The sequence below is a fragment of the Drosophila eugracilis genome, unplaced genomic scaffold (genome assembly GCF_018153835.1).
Source record: "Drosophila eugracilis isolate 14026-0451.02 unplaced genomic scaffold, ASM1815383v1 contig_81, whole genome shotgun sequence".
NCBI lineage: Eukaryota > Metazoa > Arthropoda > Insecta > Diptera > Drosophilidae > Drosophila > Drosophila eugracilis.
This window is the reverse complement of record NW_024573712.1, coordinates 808,526-821,644: the sequence shown is the minus strand read 5'-3', so window position 1 is coordinate 821,644 and position 13,119 is coordinate 808,526. Positions and strand designations below refer to the sequence as shown.

General features: G+C 37.9%; 1 protein-coding gene across 1 annotated transcript; it reads left to right on the top strand.

Moving 5' to 3' along the window:
• The first annotated feature begins 1,855 nt into the window (after positions 1-1,855).
• On the top strand, positions 1,856-7,368 carry LOC108106798. Its single transcript, XM_017214042.2, has 3 exons — positions 1,856-2,158; positions 4,845-5,473; positions 5,720-7,368. Exons 2-3 carry the CDS (start codon positions 4,846-4,848, stop codon positions 6,247-6,249), a joined length of 1,158 nt encoding a protein of 385 aa, XP_017069531.1. The 5' UTR covers positions 1,856-2,158; position 4,845; the 3' UTR covers positions 6,250-7,368.
• Positions 7,369-13,119: the final 5,751 nt, after the last annotated feature.

Below are 13,119 nucleotides of genomic sequence, written 5' to 3'. Positions count from 1 at the left end.
GCTCAAACCCCCCGCATGGATCCATTGGGGTGGCCAGGTGCAGCTGGTTTCCTGTGCGTTGGCAACGTGTGCTGCAGCTACTGCTGCTCCAACACGGCGTTTTGCCATTAAAAGCGGCAAATTGCTCTGGAGCTTTTGAATGGGGGCAAATACATACATGTACATCTGTAAGATACATATATATCTGAGAGTTCTATGGCAAGGAATGTAGGCTTGATGAACTGGAAGGTGGCTAAATGAACTGAAAGGATGAATGCCTAGCGAACGCAACATTTTGCAGGAGACTCGTGACCAGAAATCTAAGCCAAAATTGTGAATGTTGTTCGATTTACAAGGAATTCACATTTTTAGAGGTTTAAAAAAAGAATTTAGTTTAAGATAATTAAAAGTTTAAGTGAGTAAAGAAACTTTGGAATTTGTAAGATTTTTTAGTAGTAAAAACATTGGAAAATGGAACGGATTGGTTTAAAAGTTAATATATCATTACAAAAATGAATTAAAAATGTTAGAAAAAATAGAAAAGATATAATTATTAATAGAAAGCAAGGTTTGGTGGTTAGGAAACATTTCTAATAATTTAATAAAACCTCAAAAGTTATATTTCTTATGAACCAGATTAGATTTATATTCAAAAATAAATTTATAGAAAAATCTTAACTAAAATTGTAAATCAAGGCAAGACTTCTAATGAAAATCTGAGTTCCCTCTCTCTAAATATTTAAAGTAAAAAACATTTAAAAAACATAAAAAAAACCCTTTTATAGCCTAAAACAAATCATATTTGCATAATCGCACCTACTGATATTGCATAAATCTTCAAAAATAACCCCAAAAAAATGATTTTTTAATTCCCTTTTTTTTTGGAGACAGACTTTTAACCACAAAGTGTGGGTCGCTTTGGCTGGCTTAATTGAATTGTTTTTGGCCTGGCCTATGGAGACCATCAATTGATTGTTTGCACTCGACACTCACCACAAAAAAAGAAATAATTACTGACCTGACTGAACAAACACCATCAATATCGGCACGACTTTGGGGCTACCACAGAAAATAACAAAAATTATAAAAACCAAACCGCCACCGCATTGAAAGTGAAAGCTTTTTTTAAGTTTTTTTTTTTCTCAAACAATTTATATTTATAAATACCTTTTGGTAGCTCAGACAAAAAACCAAAATGCATAAATTATTTGGGTTTTATTTTGGAAGCAAAGAAGAAGCTGACGAAAAGAAAACTCTCGAATGAAAAATGATGCTCATCACCTGTTTTCCTTTCATGAATTCCAAAGGCGGCGACTATTGCCCCACCCAAAAAAAATGCCGGCTCAAGTTGAAGTTGAAGTGATGTAATTTCTCTCAGCCACCAATTCAATTTCTTTCCTAGCCAAAAGCAATGAAAACTTGAACTTGGCAGCTGCTTTTTTTTGCCATTTACCCTTTGGTTAGCAAGGTGATTATTACTTTGGCAGTAAGTTGGAAGTTTTTAAAAGATAATAATAAGATTTTCATGATTCAGCTAGTTTTTGATTTATAAAAGATGACAAATCAGTTTTTTATTTATAAAAATATTTAACCTTTTTTTTTTTGTATTTTCTTTATTAAAAGAGCAAGCCAAGTTCGTTAGGTAATAAAAAATAGTTTTCTTGAGATTTATCTTTGGCATTTCTTTGGCGCAGTCGCAGCCGCATTTCAGCGGCTCACAAATTTGCATATCAATGTGACTTTGAGTGGCTTTGCCAGCTGTGACATAATCACCTGCTGTCATTTTAATTTACTGCTAATTAATTTACAAGAAGCCCGAAAATTACATCCAACCAAAGACATAAAAGCTGAATGGGAGCTCTAATTAATTTTGATTGCAATTGGCTTTGGCCAAACTTGAAGATCAAACACAAGCTTCGAACATGCTGCAAGCTAAAGAGCACGAAGAAAGAAACCTGAAACTTGGCTCAAACCATTCAAGCCACAAGACAGTTGATCGTCGGTCGAAGAAGCGAACACAACGCGGCTGCGCATGCGCGTGGATCATGTACGACGGATCCGGACGTGTCTAAAATTCGCAATTCAAATATTGGCTAAAGAACTGTGACGGTTCTACCGCAAAGTGTGACAAGTGACAAAGATATATATAAATATATTTTTTATCCCTTACCAAAAAAAGGTGAATGAAACTGCCAAGAAAACTGTGTCAAAAGCAAAGAAAGTTGCCGCTATATATGGGCCTTGGCTATCAAGATCTTTTTTGAGGTGTATCTATAAGTTTACTTTTGTGGGATTGTCAAGCTCTGAGTGATGATGTGCGTGGGTCTCTTCTGTATGAATTCGAATCGCAATGCAAGTGTAATGATCACCTTTTAGGGCTGTACGCCCAGCCATGCCAAGGAACTGTTCTTTGCCAGTGATTCATGCTGAAAGACTTTTGTGAATCTTTTAATTTATTTTGGAGGTGCGGCAGAAGCGTCTTGGGAATGGATATATCACTCTGGTCTCAATTCAGTTCATGTAAATCCGCCTTTGGTTATGATATCACTCGAATAAATATTCATATTCGAATACTTAGCAAGGTCGATTGGCATTTGGCAAACTTGTTTCCAGTTATTTTGCATTATAATTCGATGTTGAAATATTTATGTTATTTTTTTTACCATTTTGCATAATTTGTGCTAGGAAAGGGTTGAACGGGTTATTAATTAATATCTTGATAGATATTTTTGGTTATTAAACAGATTAAATTTAAAATTTCCCCCAAACTTGCTTACTTTTTCATACAAATTACCAAAAAAATATGATAAAACTTCATAAAAATCTCATAAAAGCTTTAATATTTATATCAATCATTAAATCAAAACTATAAATAAACCGCAAAATTAAATCAAACTTTTAATTACTTCCTAACTATCTTTCCTACCTCCAACATAATAATAGCTTTTCATGGAAATAAAACCAAAATTAATGGCTATCTTTTAGTTTAAAGCTTAATTCCGGTTGAGAGTCACCATCAATCATCAATCGCTAACAAACCCGACTGATTACACAAAGTAATTCGAAGCGAACTTGACATATTTGATATGCAAATATGGCCAGAAGCCAAAGTCAAAGGGCCAATTTGCACTAAGATGGATTTGGCGAACTGAGGCTGAGGTTGACCGGGGCAATCAGTCAACCGCAGAGAGCGTTGGAAGTCTCGGCCAAAGATGCCAATTAATTAACAGGGCTTTAGGGCCATAAGTGGTCTCTTATCCACATATGCATATTCAACTCTAATAGCGGTTAAACACTGAGCTTGCAATTAACTTTCAACGTTTTCAAGTACTAAGCGGCGTATACGTAATGTTAGCTGCAGCAGAAAATAATATCTGAGCTAGAGAAAAGTTACCCCTTAGTTCTTATTTAATATTTATTATTTAATATTTGTTGAAACAAACGTTTAAATATTTGATTAGTTCACTTGCACCTTTCCATTTTCGATTTTCCATGAAAAATAAATCCGAAAACAATTCCTAAACTATTTTCTCTCTCGCGTGCAAATGGCTGAAAACTGCATTCAGTTTGGTTTCTGTATGTAGTTATATTTATATTTAATGCTTGGATATATGCCATAAAAAGTGTATAGACCCTGAAAGAGCCACCAGATACACGATTTCATTTGCGTGCCACAGCCAAGTCACGTTGTTTTGTATCTCATTTTTTCTCTCTTGTAGTGCAGTGTAGTTTGTGTATTTTATAAATTATATTCCCATCTGAAAGGTTTTTTCCTTTTAGTTTTTGCTGCTTGCTAAAGCCATAGAAATGTTAATCGATAACCGAAGCGATTAAAACAAAACAGCCAAAAACAAAGCCAACACACACAGCATTTTTATGCAAATGCACAAATTACAAATGCCTCGGAAAGATTGCGCAAAACCTTTTTTTCCAAATGGGCGTATGCAAGAAATCGCTGAGGGTAAAAAACTTAAAAATTAAACCTAAAAAACCAAAATTATGAGCTTTATAAAGTGGGAAAAAATCAAACTTTTTCAATGGTTTTTTTAAACATTTCTCTCATCGCTGAATTAATAATATTTACTGAAATTGTAAGCTTTGTTTGGCTTTCCATTCAGTCTGCGATTGAGATTTAATCAAATGAAAGCAATTTTTAGAGTTTTTCACTTGTTCAATTTCCAGATTATCTTTAATGTTGAATAAAAACAAATGTAAAGCTTTTCCATTTAGTTAAGCCAACAATGGCCAAAATCATTCCTCTGTAATTTCATTTCGTTATGACTGCAGCTGACAAACCCATCGGAAAATCTAGTTAACCTTCTCCAACCAAATGGATATTTGTGTATATTTTTCCACTCCACTTGATTTTATTTTTCATATTTTTATGAAATACTTCTGCTGACTGGCTGCATTTCAGTTTTTAATTAAATAGATATTTGAGATACTGTTTGATATTTTGATTTTGATAAGTAAAGCAATTTGTTTTTGATGTCCAAAACGGGTGGCAAGGTTTTTATGTTTATTATAAAGTTTAAACCAGTTGCTTGGCTTATGGAATATCGTGGCATATTGGCAATTGGAATGCCAATTGATTGGCCATGCTAAGTTATGCAGATCCATAAACCGGCTAATGGTTTCAGTGGAGTCGTGAAGTGTAACACCTGCAAATGTTACAGCCGGTGTGCAAGTTAAGCCGGCGGAAAATTCGCGGCCAAAGCGGCTGAAGAACGGGTTCGATGGGTTGACGGAAGAGTTTCGATATCAACTGCAAAGTTATATAACCAACTAGTTGATGGTTTTCCCACAACAAAACTCTACTTTTTTCCCCCACTGAAACTTATCATCTTTTTTCTTTGATTTTCCAGCATGCGTGAACGCAGTCAAACGACCCCCAGAAGGCGTCGAACGGGTCCAAAACAGGCATTACCAGGCAGCTCATCGGAGGGTGTGGGTGCTCTGGAATCCCCCTACTATACCATTGACAATACAGAGGATATATATGGCACTACCCTGCTGCCCTCACAACGTTGCTATGTGGATCCTTGGGATCTGGAGAACTATGATTATGTGAGGAAGAAGATCGATGATGTCACAGGTCATGAGGCAGTTGAACCCGCCTACGGGACTGGTAACTCCCTGACCCCCAGTCCCACTTATGGTTATGGAATGGGTATTGGCGAAAACAGTGGCAGGGGAGGCATGGGCGTGGGCATGTCCGCAACAATGCCACGCCCCCACACACAAAGTCGTCGTGTGTCGCGTGCCCAGTGTCAACTAGAGTGCTGTGTGCCCCAAAGGACACGTCGCCGGAGTCGCAGTGCCCGCAAGGAGCCAATATATACGGCTAGGAGCGAGGTATATGGAGCACCCAGTCGTTATGAGGACTACATGGCCACCATGACCAGGCAGTTGCAACTGGACCATGGCGAGGAGGAGGAGGAGCCAGAAGATCTTTATGGCGAGGAGCAGCGTCAGCTTTACAACGGTTTCGGGGGTGAGTGAGGGAGCATTTAGTTTTAGATTTGAATTATAAATTCCTTTTATTCATTGTTTCTAGTTCAATTTACTTATCCTTAGACTAGCATATATCAGAGAAATCCATTTATGTTTTAAATTTTAAATGAAATGCAAAACGGCTGTCATTGTCAATTCTGTTTCTTGGAATTTTTTATTAAGGAGATATTTTATATTTCAATTTAAGTCTTTAAGAAACCTCTCTTTGACCCTAACTTTATTTCAGGCTTCTCCAGCACAAGTTCCACGGAGCATCCCTCATCTATTGGAGATGAGCAGCCTCTCCCCCAACGACGGGCAGCCACTCTCCAACGTCGCTCGGTACCCAGTCAGCTGAACAAAGGCAACAATAATATCCCTAGCTATGGAACTGCCCCACATCCGAGGCGCAAGCGAAGCGGTAAGACCACATCCCTGGTCGCCCCGCCAAAGATCGACTTCCCTGCCCCGCCGCCTCTCTCGCCCGCCTATGACTACTGTAATCCCTATGCTACACTGCCGTACTGCAGCATACCGGATTGCAGCGAATGTCACCAGCAAATCTATGCAGCACCCTCCACTCTCTATGGAACAATGGGTGGTGGAATGGATGGATCCCGGATGAGGGGATCATCGCCACATTCTAGCGGAGGCGACTCGTCGCTCTACTCGGGAATTTACGCCCGTAAATTCGGACTGAGCAAGAAGGGTCTGCTGCAGATCGACTACTCCTGCAGTTGGAACGATCTGGACAGGGTGATGCAGCGCCATTTTTGAGATCCATCAAGGTCACCATTGGTTGGGGGTCACCAAACAGAAACATTATTGTACTTAAGTCATATTGCATAAATATTATATAAAAAAAAAAACACACACACACACGCATACACAAGACCAAATAACTGAACATGTTTGTCGTAGATTTATAGGTTTTTTAATTTTTGATATTTTTACTGAATAAATGTTATTAAAGTCAAGAATTAAGATTTTTATTGGTTTAATTTAGTGTTATTAAGTTTGATTATAATATTAAAAATAATCCTTATTCTGATATATTTTACCCCAAAAAGTGAGCAAAAATTGGATAATTTTATGGAATATTTTTGTATTTCTGAATATATTTTAAATTCCTTTCAGTTTGATGATTTCATCCTTTTCCGACGACTTTGATTAGTTATTTTAACAAATGAATATAAACTGTTATATGTGTTATACTGTTATACAACTCTTTCCTTTTATTATATTTGCATATCCCTCCTAGCTAGGAACTAGGAACTCTCCAGAGACAAACTAATTTCAAACCCAAAAAGAAGTTTAGCCAAAAACGAAAAAAAAAAAGGAACAATCGCCAACCAGCTTAAACCAGAAATTTTTAGTCAAATGACTCTAAGCCAAGGCAAGTTTAATCAACTAATTAGTTAGGCCATTGCAACCAAAAAAAAAACAAAAACTTGACTAACTGCCACTGAATTTCCTTTAAATTCACACTAATTAGTTGTGACGTCATGAGAGGAATATTCCTAGTTTGACATTTAGTTTTGGGGCGGAAAAGAATGAAAACATGAAAATGGTTTTAACGCCGGACTTTGATGAATGTTTTGGGATTGTCAAGCCGTATATTGGTCGAACGAGAAATGCCAAGAGCAGGTGTACACACGATGGTTAAAAAATAAGTGGCAGCAGCAGAAAACTTTTTAAAGCACACTTTTCGGAGTTGAATAAAAATCGTTGAAGAAAACAAAAAAAACAACGAGAAATCCATTAAACTTTCTGCCACCAAAGTGGAAAATGCAACTTCAGCTCGATTATCTCAGCCGGAGGTGCACAAATACACAGATACGACCTGTACAAAAGGGAAAATCAATAAGGTAAATAAAACGGAAAAGATTTTCCTCTATCTCCTTTGCTCTCGCCCTCTATTCTGCCAATGCTCTCTCCTGCTCCTCCCTTATGCCATTGAATGCGATTTCAATTTCTCAATCCAATTTACCTTTGCAACAGTGTATACACATAGAAACACTGAGAAAAATAGTTGGAAAATGTAAAAAAAATATTAGATTAATAAATATTGTTTGACATTCTATGGAAATATAACTTTTCGTTGAGAAATAAAGACACTAACATGGCATAAATATTAACATATTTTTATTGTTATTTTTCTCAGTGTCTCAATTCCAATACCAACACAAACACAAATACGAACCAAAGTACAAACACAAAGCACAAGTAAATCATAAAAAGCAGCAACAACAAACATCTGCAAAGCGAAAATCTGAATGCACAAAAAGAAATGAATGAGAGGCAAAAATGTTCCATGTCGTGGGGGGGGGGAGAGAAAAAGGCATAAAAAAATGAAGGAAAAATCCGGGGAGAGGTTTTTTCCTATGCACATAAAAGCGCAAATATTTGCGCAACATTTTCGTCGTCGGCGACGTGGCGATAAAAATCGAACAAGAAAAATATGCAAAACTGAACAAGCAGAAGGGGAAATAAAAACGTCGCAAGAATAAGCCCAAGAAAATAAAAAAAAATATATATATATAAAGACATCTATATATATATATGATGTGTATATTTGCAAGGGTGCCTCTTTGCCACGGATTTGCTTTTATTATTGTATAACGTCAAACATTTGCATGCGGCGACGCCTAAATGTATGCCACACTTCGTTCACCAGCTGCCACTGCCTCTGCCTCTGCCACTGCCCCTGCCATTGCCACACCTCCCATCGAAAGCCACCGCCTCTGGGCACTTTTTGCCACTTTTTTCTTTTTTTGCATTTGCATTTATGTGCGGCGCCAATTGGAACTGCCACGCCTCCTGTGTGCCCCTGCCTACCCCTCGAACAAATGCAAATCGCAGCGAAAATATTTCGCACTTCCATGGAACGGAGTTCGAAACGAATACCTGGCCATCCACTCATCCTTCTCCCCTAAAAACTCAACCCACCTGCGATTCCTATCTTGCCGTAAACGACTGCTCGAATTTGGCCTGGAAAAGTGCTCCCAATTTGCCTGGCCTCATCCTGGAGCTGAACAAGATGGAAAGCCCTTATTGGGAAAGTGTTCTGACAGGCAATTTGGGAAAGTATTTTAAAGGAAGATTCTGATCTTTCCTTACAAATTATAAATAGCTATCATATCGATTCTTACAAAATCTTAAAAAAGAAAACATGAACTTTATTTTCCGAGATTTTGTATCTAAGAACAGATTCCATTCAATTTTTCCACATTTTTTCACTCCCTTTGACGCCTTTAGTGTTCATTTTTTTACTTCTTTTTTGGTTGGCTAAGCCTGAGAACAAAGTGAAGCAGCAAACTAGAGATGAAATGTAGAAAATTTGCGATTTTACGTTCCGTTCTGAGAGGGAATGGCTTAAAAAAAAGGGGCAGAATTGCCGGCGACAATTGTAAGTCGTTTGCACAAATTGCAAGTTAAATGGATCCTTGCCGACGGGTCTGCCGCTCCATTTGATGTTGCAAGAATGGCAGGGCGACAAGATGGTTGCACATAATGCTAGCGGCAAATGCAAATGAGTTGAGCGGATCGGGCAGTATTATCTTTTGCCTCAAAGCCAACGAACAGCTGGCGCTCAGACACAGTCAGGTAATTTGCGAAATGACATAGTTCTGTCAGATTGATAGGAAATCTAATTTAAAGTTAAATTATGCTTGTCAAACCAAACTCCTAATGAAAGGGCCAAAACTTTAATTAAAACTATATTTAAGCTTATCAAATACAGAGTGAAATGTTGTTTGTTAAGCTGCGAACTCTAACCCCATATTATTTTTGGCCCTCCATCATCATATGCTTGTGTGTTTTGGCAAACTTTTGCCCTAAGCTTCCATCATGTGGGAAAAATCTGCAACTAAATGCCCTTATAAATTACAGGCAGCTGTCAAAACTCATGGCTGTTGTTGTTGTATGCAAAAACACTCGAGTTAAAAATAAACCAGGCAACCTGAAAAACTTAATTAAAGTTTTTTTTTCTTCTCCCTTTTAAGGAAAACAGCAACAACAACAACAACAACGAATAACAAAACGAAACCCAGAAGTGAAAAGAGGAAAAAGGACATGCCAAACAACAAACCGTCCTGGTTGTAAGTGCCGGTGTGTGTGTGTTGTGTGTTTGTGTGGGTGTCTCGTTAAGCCAGCAACTCAAAATGGCGCCCGAAGTCCTGCTGCCGGTGGTGCCTTGTGTTCTCTATGCAATTTGCCAGCCATTTTGCACCTTGCAATGAAAATGTTTTTTAATTAAAAACAAGAAAGAAAACTTTTCCGAAGGTTGTTTGCTGTAGTTGGTACTTAAGACTAAGGGTGTACCCCGTGAGTTTTTGAAGCAGGATCATGATTAGGGTTGAATTTTTTAGGTATTTATGAAATTTGTAATAATATAGGTTTATTTTTTGAAAGTTGTTAGTGTTTTACTTGGCTTTACTAGAACTTGTAGCCTGAAACTTGTATAAAATTATACATTTTTCTGTAATTTTTTAAGAATTTGGCTTGATCTAAGCTACCTTAACAACTTACTTAAAGAAAGAAAGAAATAATCATACAAAACTTATCCCAAAAAACCCATATAGCTTCCCTTACGCATATGCAGGGTATGCCAGCATAAAAGACAGCTTAAGTCGCACCGAGGTGTAGAAAGTGTCTGACATTTAGCGCCTTTGAAAAGAGCTGCAAACAGTTTATAGACATAAACACACAAATTTGCATATATCTGAGCTACTATGTGCCAGATATATATATATAGTTATATACATATATATATATATATAAGTATATATGGCGTTTAAGACGGGCCCCCGGGCTGCCATTTGCTAATGAATAAGTTAATTTCATTCTGGCCTCAGCAGGGAAATGCGGAACAGGACGCTATTCGTGTTATTTATGTGGCCGCTGCCTGACTGTCGCCCATTTTAAAACCCTCAAAGTGGTCATTAGAGACTCTAGCTCAGTTGGCAGTTTCAGTTTCAGTTTTAGTTCTAGTTCCAACAGAAAACGAGAGAGCAAGAGAAATGAGACATAGCAGAGGGGCTGCACTGCGTATACTTAATTTATATATATATAGTCAACGCCTTCTCATCCGCCCCGTTGCACGTCCATTGTAAGTGAGTGAGAGCTCCCCTAACCAACTATATTTAGTTGCGTACGTGCAGAGCGTTGCTGTAAATGCAAATTAAGTCTTTTGCAGCACAATATAGCACAAAGAACACCCAGGGTGCGGAACTATGGGATATTGTGGGTTAGTTTTGCCCTATGCCGCATTACGGCCAAAGTGTTTGGTGTTACGTAAGCTCGAATCCATTAGTTGAAGCAGCTAAATTAAAATAAAGAACCAACTTGGTTGCTACACCTTGGGGGAATTACGACAGCCAGGTGTCCCTAGAACGGGTGTTGGCTGTCAACAAGTGTCTGGGTGCCTTCATTAATCTGCATTTATAGGTAAATGCTGTTTTATCAGCTTAAAAGGAAGCGTTCATGGTCAGCATTTGCTAAATCAAGGATCTAAGGTTTAACTTTATACAAAATTTGTTACTTAGAATGGAGTTTAAGGCTGATCTGATTTAATTTGTCAACTAAAACTTAGAAGCTAAAATCCATTTTCCCTTGTCAGGGAATATAAGTAAATGAATAAACTTTTAATTAAAGTTTGTAACTAACGACAGATATACAAATTGAAAACCTGAAAAGGATTTAACTTGCCCAAAAATGCAATCCAATATAGATTTTGTTTAAATATTTTATTTCTATCATTTTGTCATCACATGAATTGGCTTTTTCTATTTGTGGAAAATAAAAGCGTAACTTTATGCAATTTAAAAATACATCAAATGCCAACGGCACGTCTAACAAGCAAACAACCAACCGACAAGTTGTCCAAGAATGCAAGTAGGAAAAGGGAGAAGAGAGGAGGAGGGGAGGAGAGAGCTGCATCAACAGCATTTTTGCATTTGCTGCCAAGGCTAATTGACATGAATAAATGTTACGCAATCACAGGATAATAAATTCAATGGAAAAGCGGGGCAACATTTTCATTTGCCAGCCAGAGACTTTGTATGAGACGAGATAAAATTGTTTTAGTAGTGAGGTCCTCGCACTGGGAATACCCTGCCCAAGATTCCTTCTAAGATACAGTCAGAAGTAATATCTTCTTGCAGTCGTGTTTACTTGCTGATTCCCCTTTTCTTGCGACTGGGTGTGAAACTCCTTTCGAATGGGAAGCTTTATGGCCCTCGCACTCACACATATACGCTGGAGAACGTGACGGGTCCTGGAAGCAAATAAATTTCACACCACCACCCTTTTAGACTCCTGTTGCAGGCTTCTGCTGGTGCTTCTTCTACTCCTGCTCCCTGGGATCCTTTTTCTCATCTTCCTGCTGCCGCTTTTATTGCTCGCCGGTTCAGTGTCAGTGTGTCAAGCAGGCTGCGATGTGGAATAATTCGCAAAATGTCATTATTAGTTTGGATTTTGCGCAACAGCACAGTGGAGGTAAGGGAAATGGAACAGGAATACACTGGGGGAAAATGCTGGTCATACATTACCTTGAAGGTAAAGGTAGATTAAAGGGTTTTTTGTGTTTTTATTAATTGTTAAGCTCTCTCTCACTTTATTACTTTATTCTTTTTATAAAGTGTTTTAACCTTTTCAAAGTTTTATATAACTTTAAATTTTCCCCACAAAATTTCTCCTTGTGCTAAGGACACGCACATCCAAGCCCGTCACGTGCCCCATGTGTTTGTGGATATGGGTTGAATGATAATGCCGGCCCAAGGCTCTTTCACCCATCCTTCTTGATGTTGCCTCCGCTGCTTTTCAGTCGTACATCATCATCAGGAGGCATCAGAGTAAAGTTTATTCGACTCCCCTTTGTTATCCCTGCTGCTGCCTTTGCTGCTGCCTGCTCACCTGCAGGACACGTAGAACATTTGATGGGTCCTCCTCATTTTACACACCCACTCTCTCTCACTCTCTCTCTCTCTCTCCTCTCTCTCTCCCTTCTTATTGTATGCCTTATATGCATAAGTAAACACTGAAATTGGGTTCCCCATTGAATGGTACCCCTGGCAAATACACAGACACGTATATATCAAATCGTTCTATACAGAAATGACTCTATATTCGCTTAACTATATGCCATATGATGGATGGCGGTATGATAATAAGCAGATTTTAGGGGGGATCAAGCTGATTGACTGATGCCCAAATAAAATTTGCCTTCAGGCCTACCCAAGATCCAGGGAAATTAATTGGATTCTTTATGGGTTATGAAGGAGTTTCAATTGAATTTTCCGTTTTTTATGTTCTAACATAAAAAGTGAAAGGAAGGGAAAGTATCTCTTGAGGAAAATGAAAAAAAGTGGAATGTAAACTCTTGAGTTAACGTAAAGTTAAAGAATATCCAGTCTATTCTACATCTTTTTTGCTATCCATCATTTTTAATAAATATTTAAACAACATTTAATTCAACATCCATTCGAATAGGAGTTGATTTCTTAGCCCAATTTGTTCTAACCAAGTCTGACCTCTTGTCATAACAGCTTGGACTTTCAGTGGTTGCAACTTGACTTACGAAAAGACCAAAGCCCAGCCAACAATCGATTGACTTCTGTGGTCGAATGTACTTCATTTTCTCGTGAA

What these genes read in the sequence shown, in the direction of transcription:
- LOC108106798 (XM_017214042.2), top strand. Translation starts at nt 4,846, where the DNA reads ATGCGTGAACGCAGTCAAACGACCCCCAGAAGGCGTCGAACGGGTCCA. An exon ending in GCTTTACAACGGTTTCGGGG is followed by an intron (nt 5,474 to 5,719) that starts GTGAGTGAGGGA and finishes ACTTTATTTCAG; the next exon opens with GCTTCTCCAGCACAAGTTCC.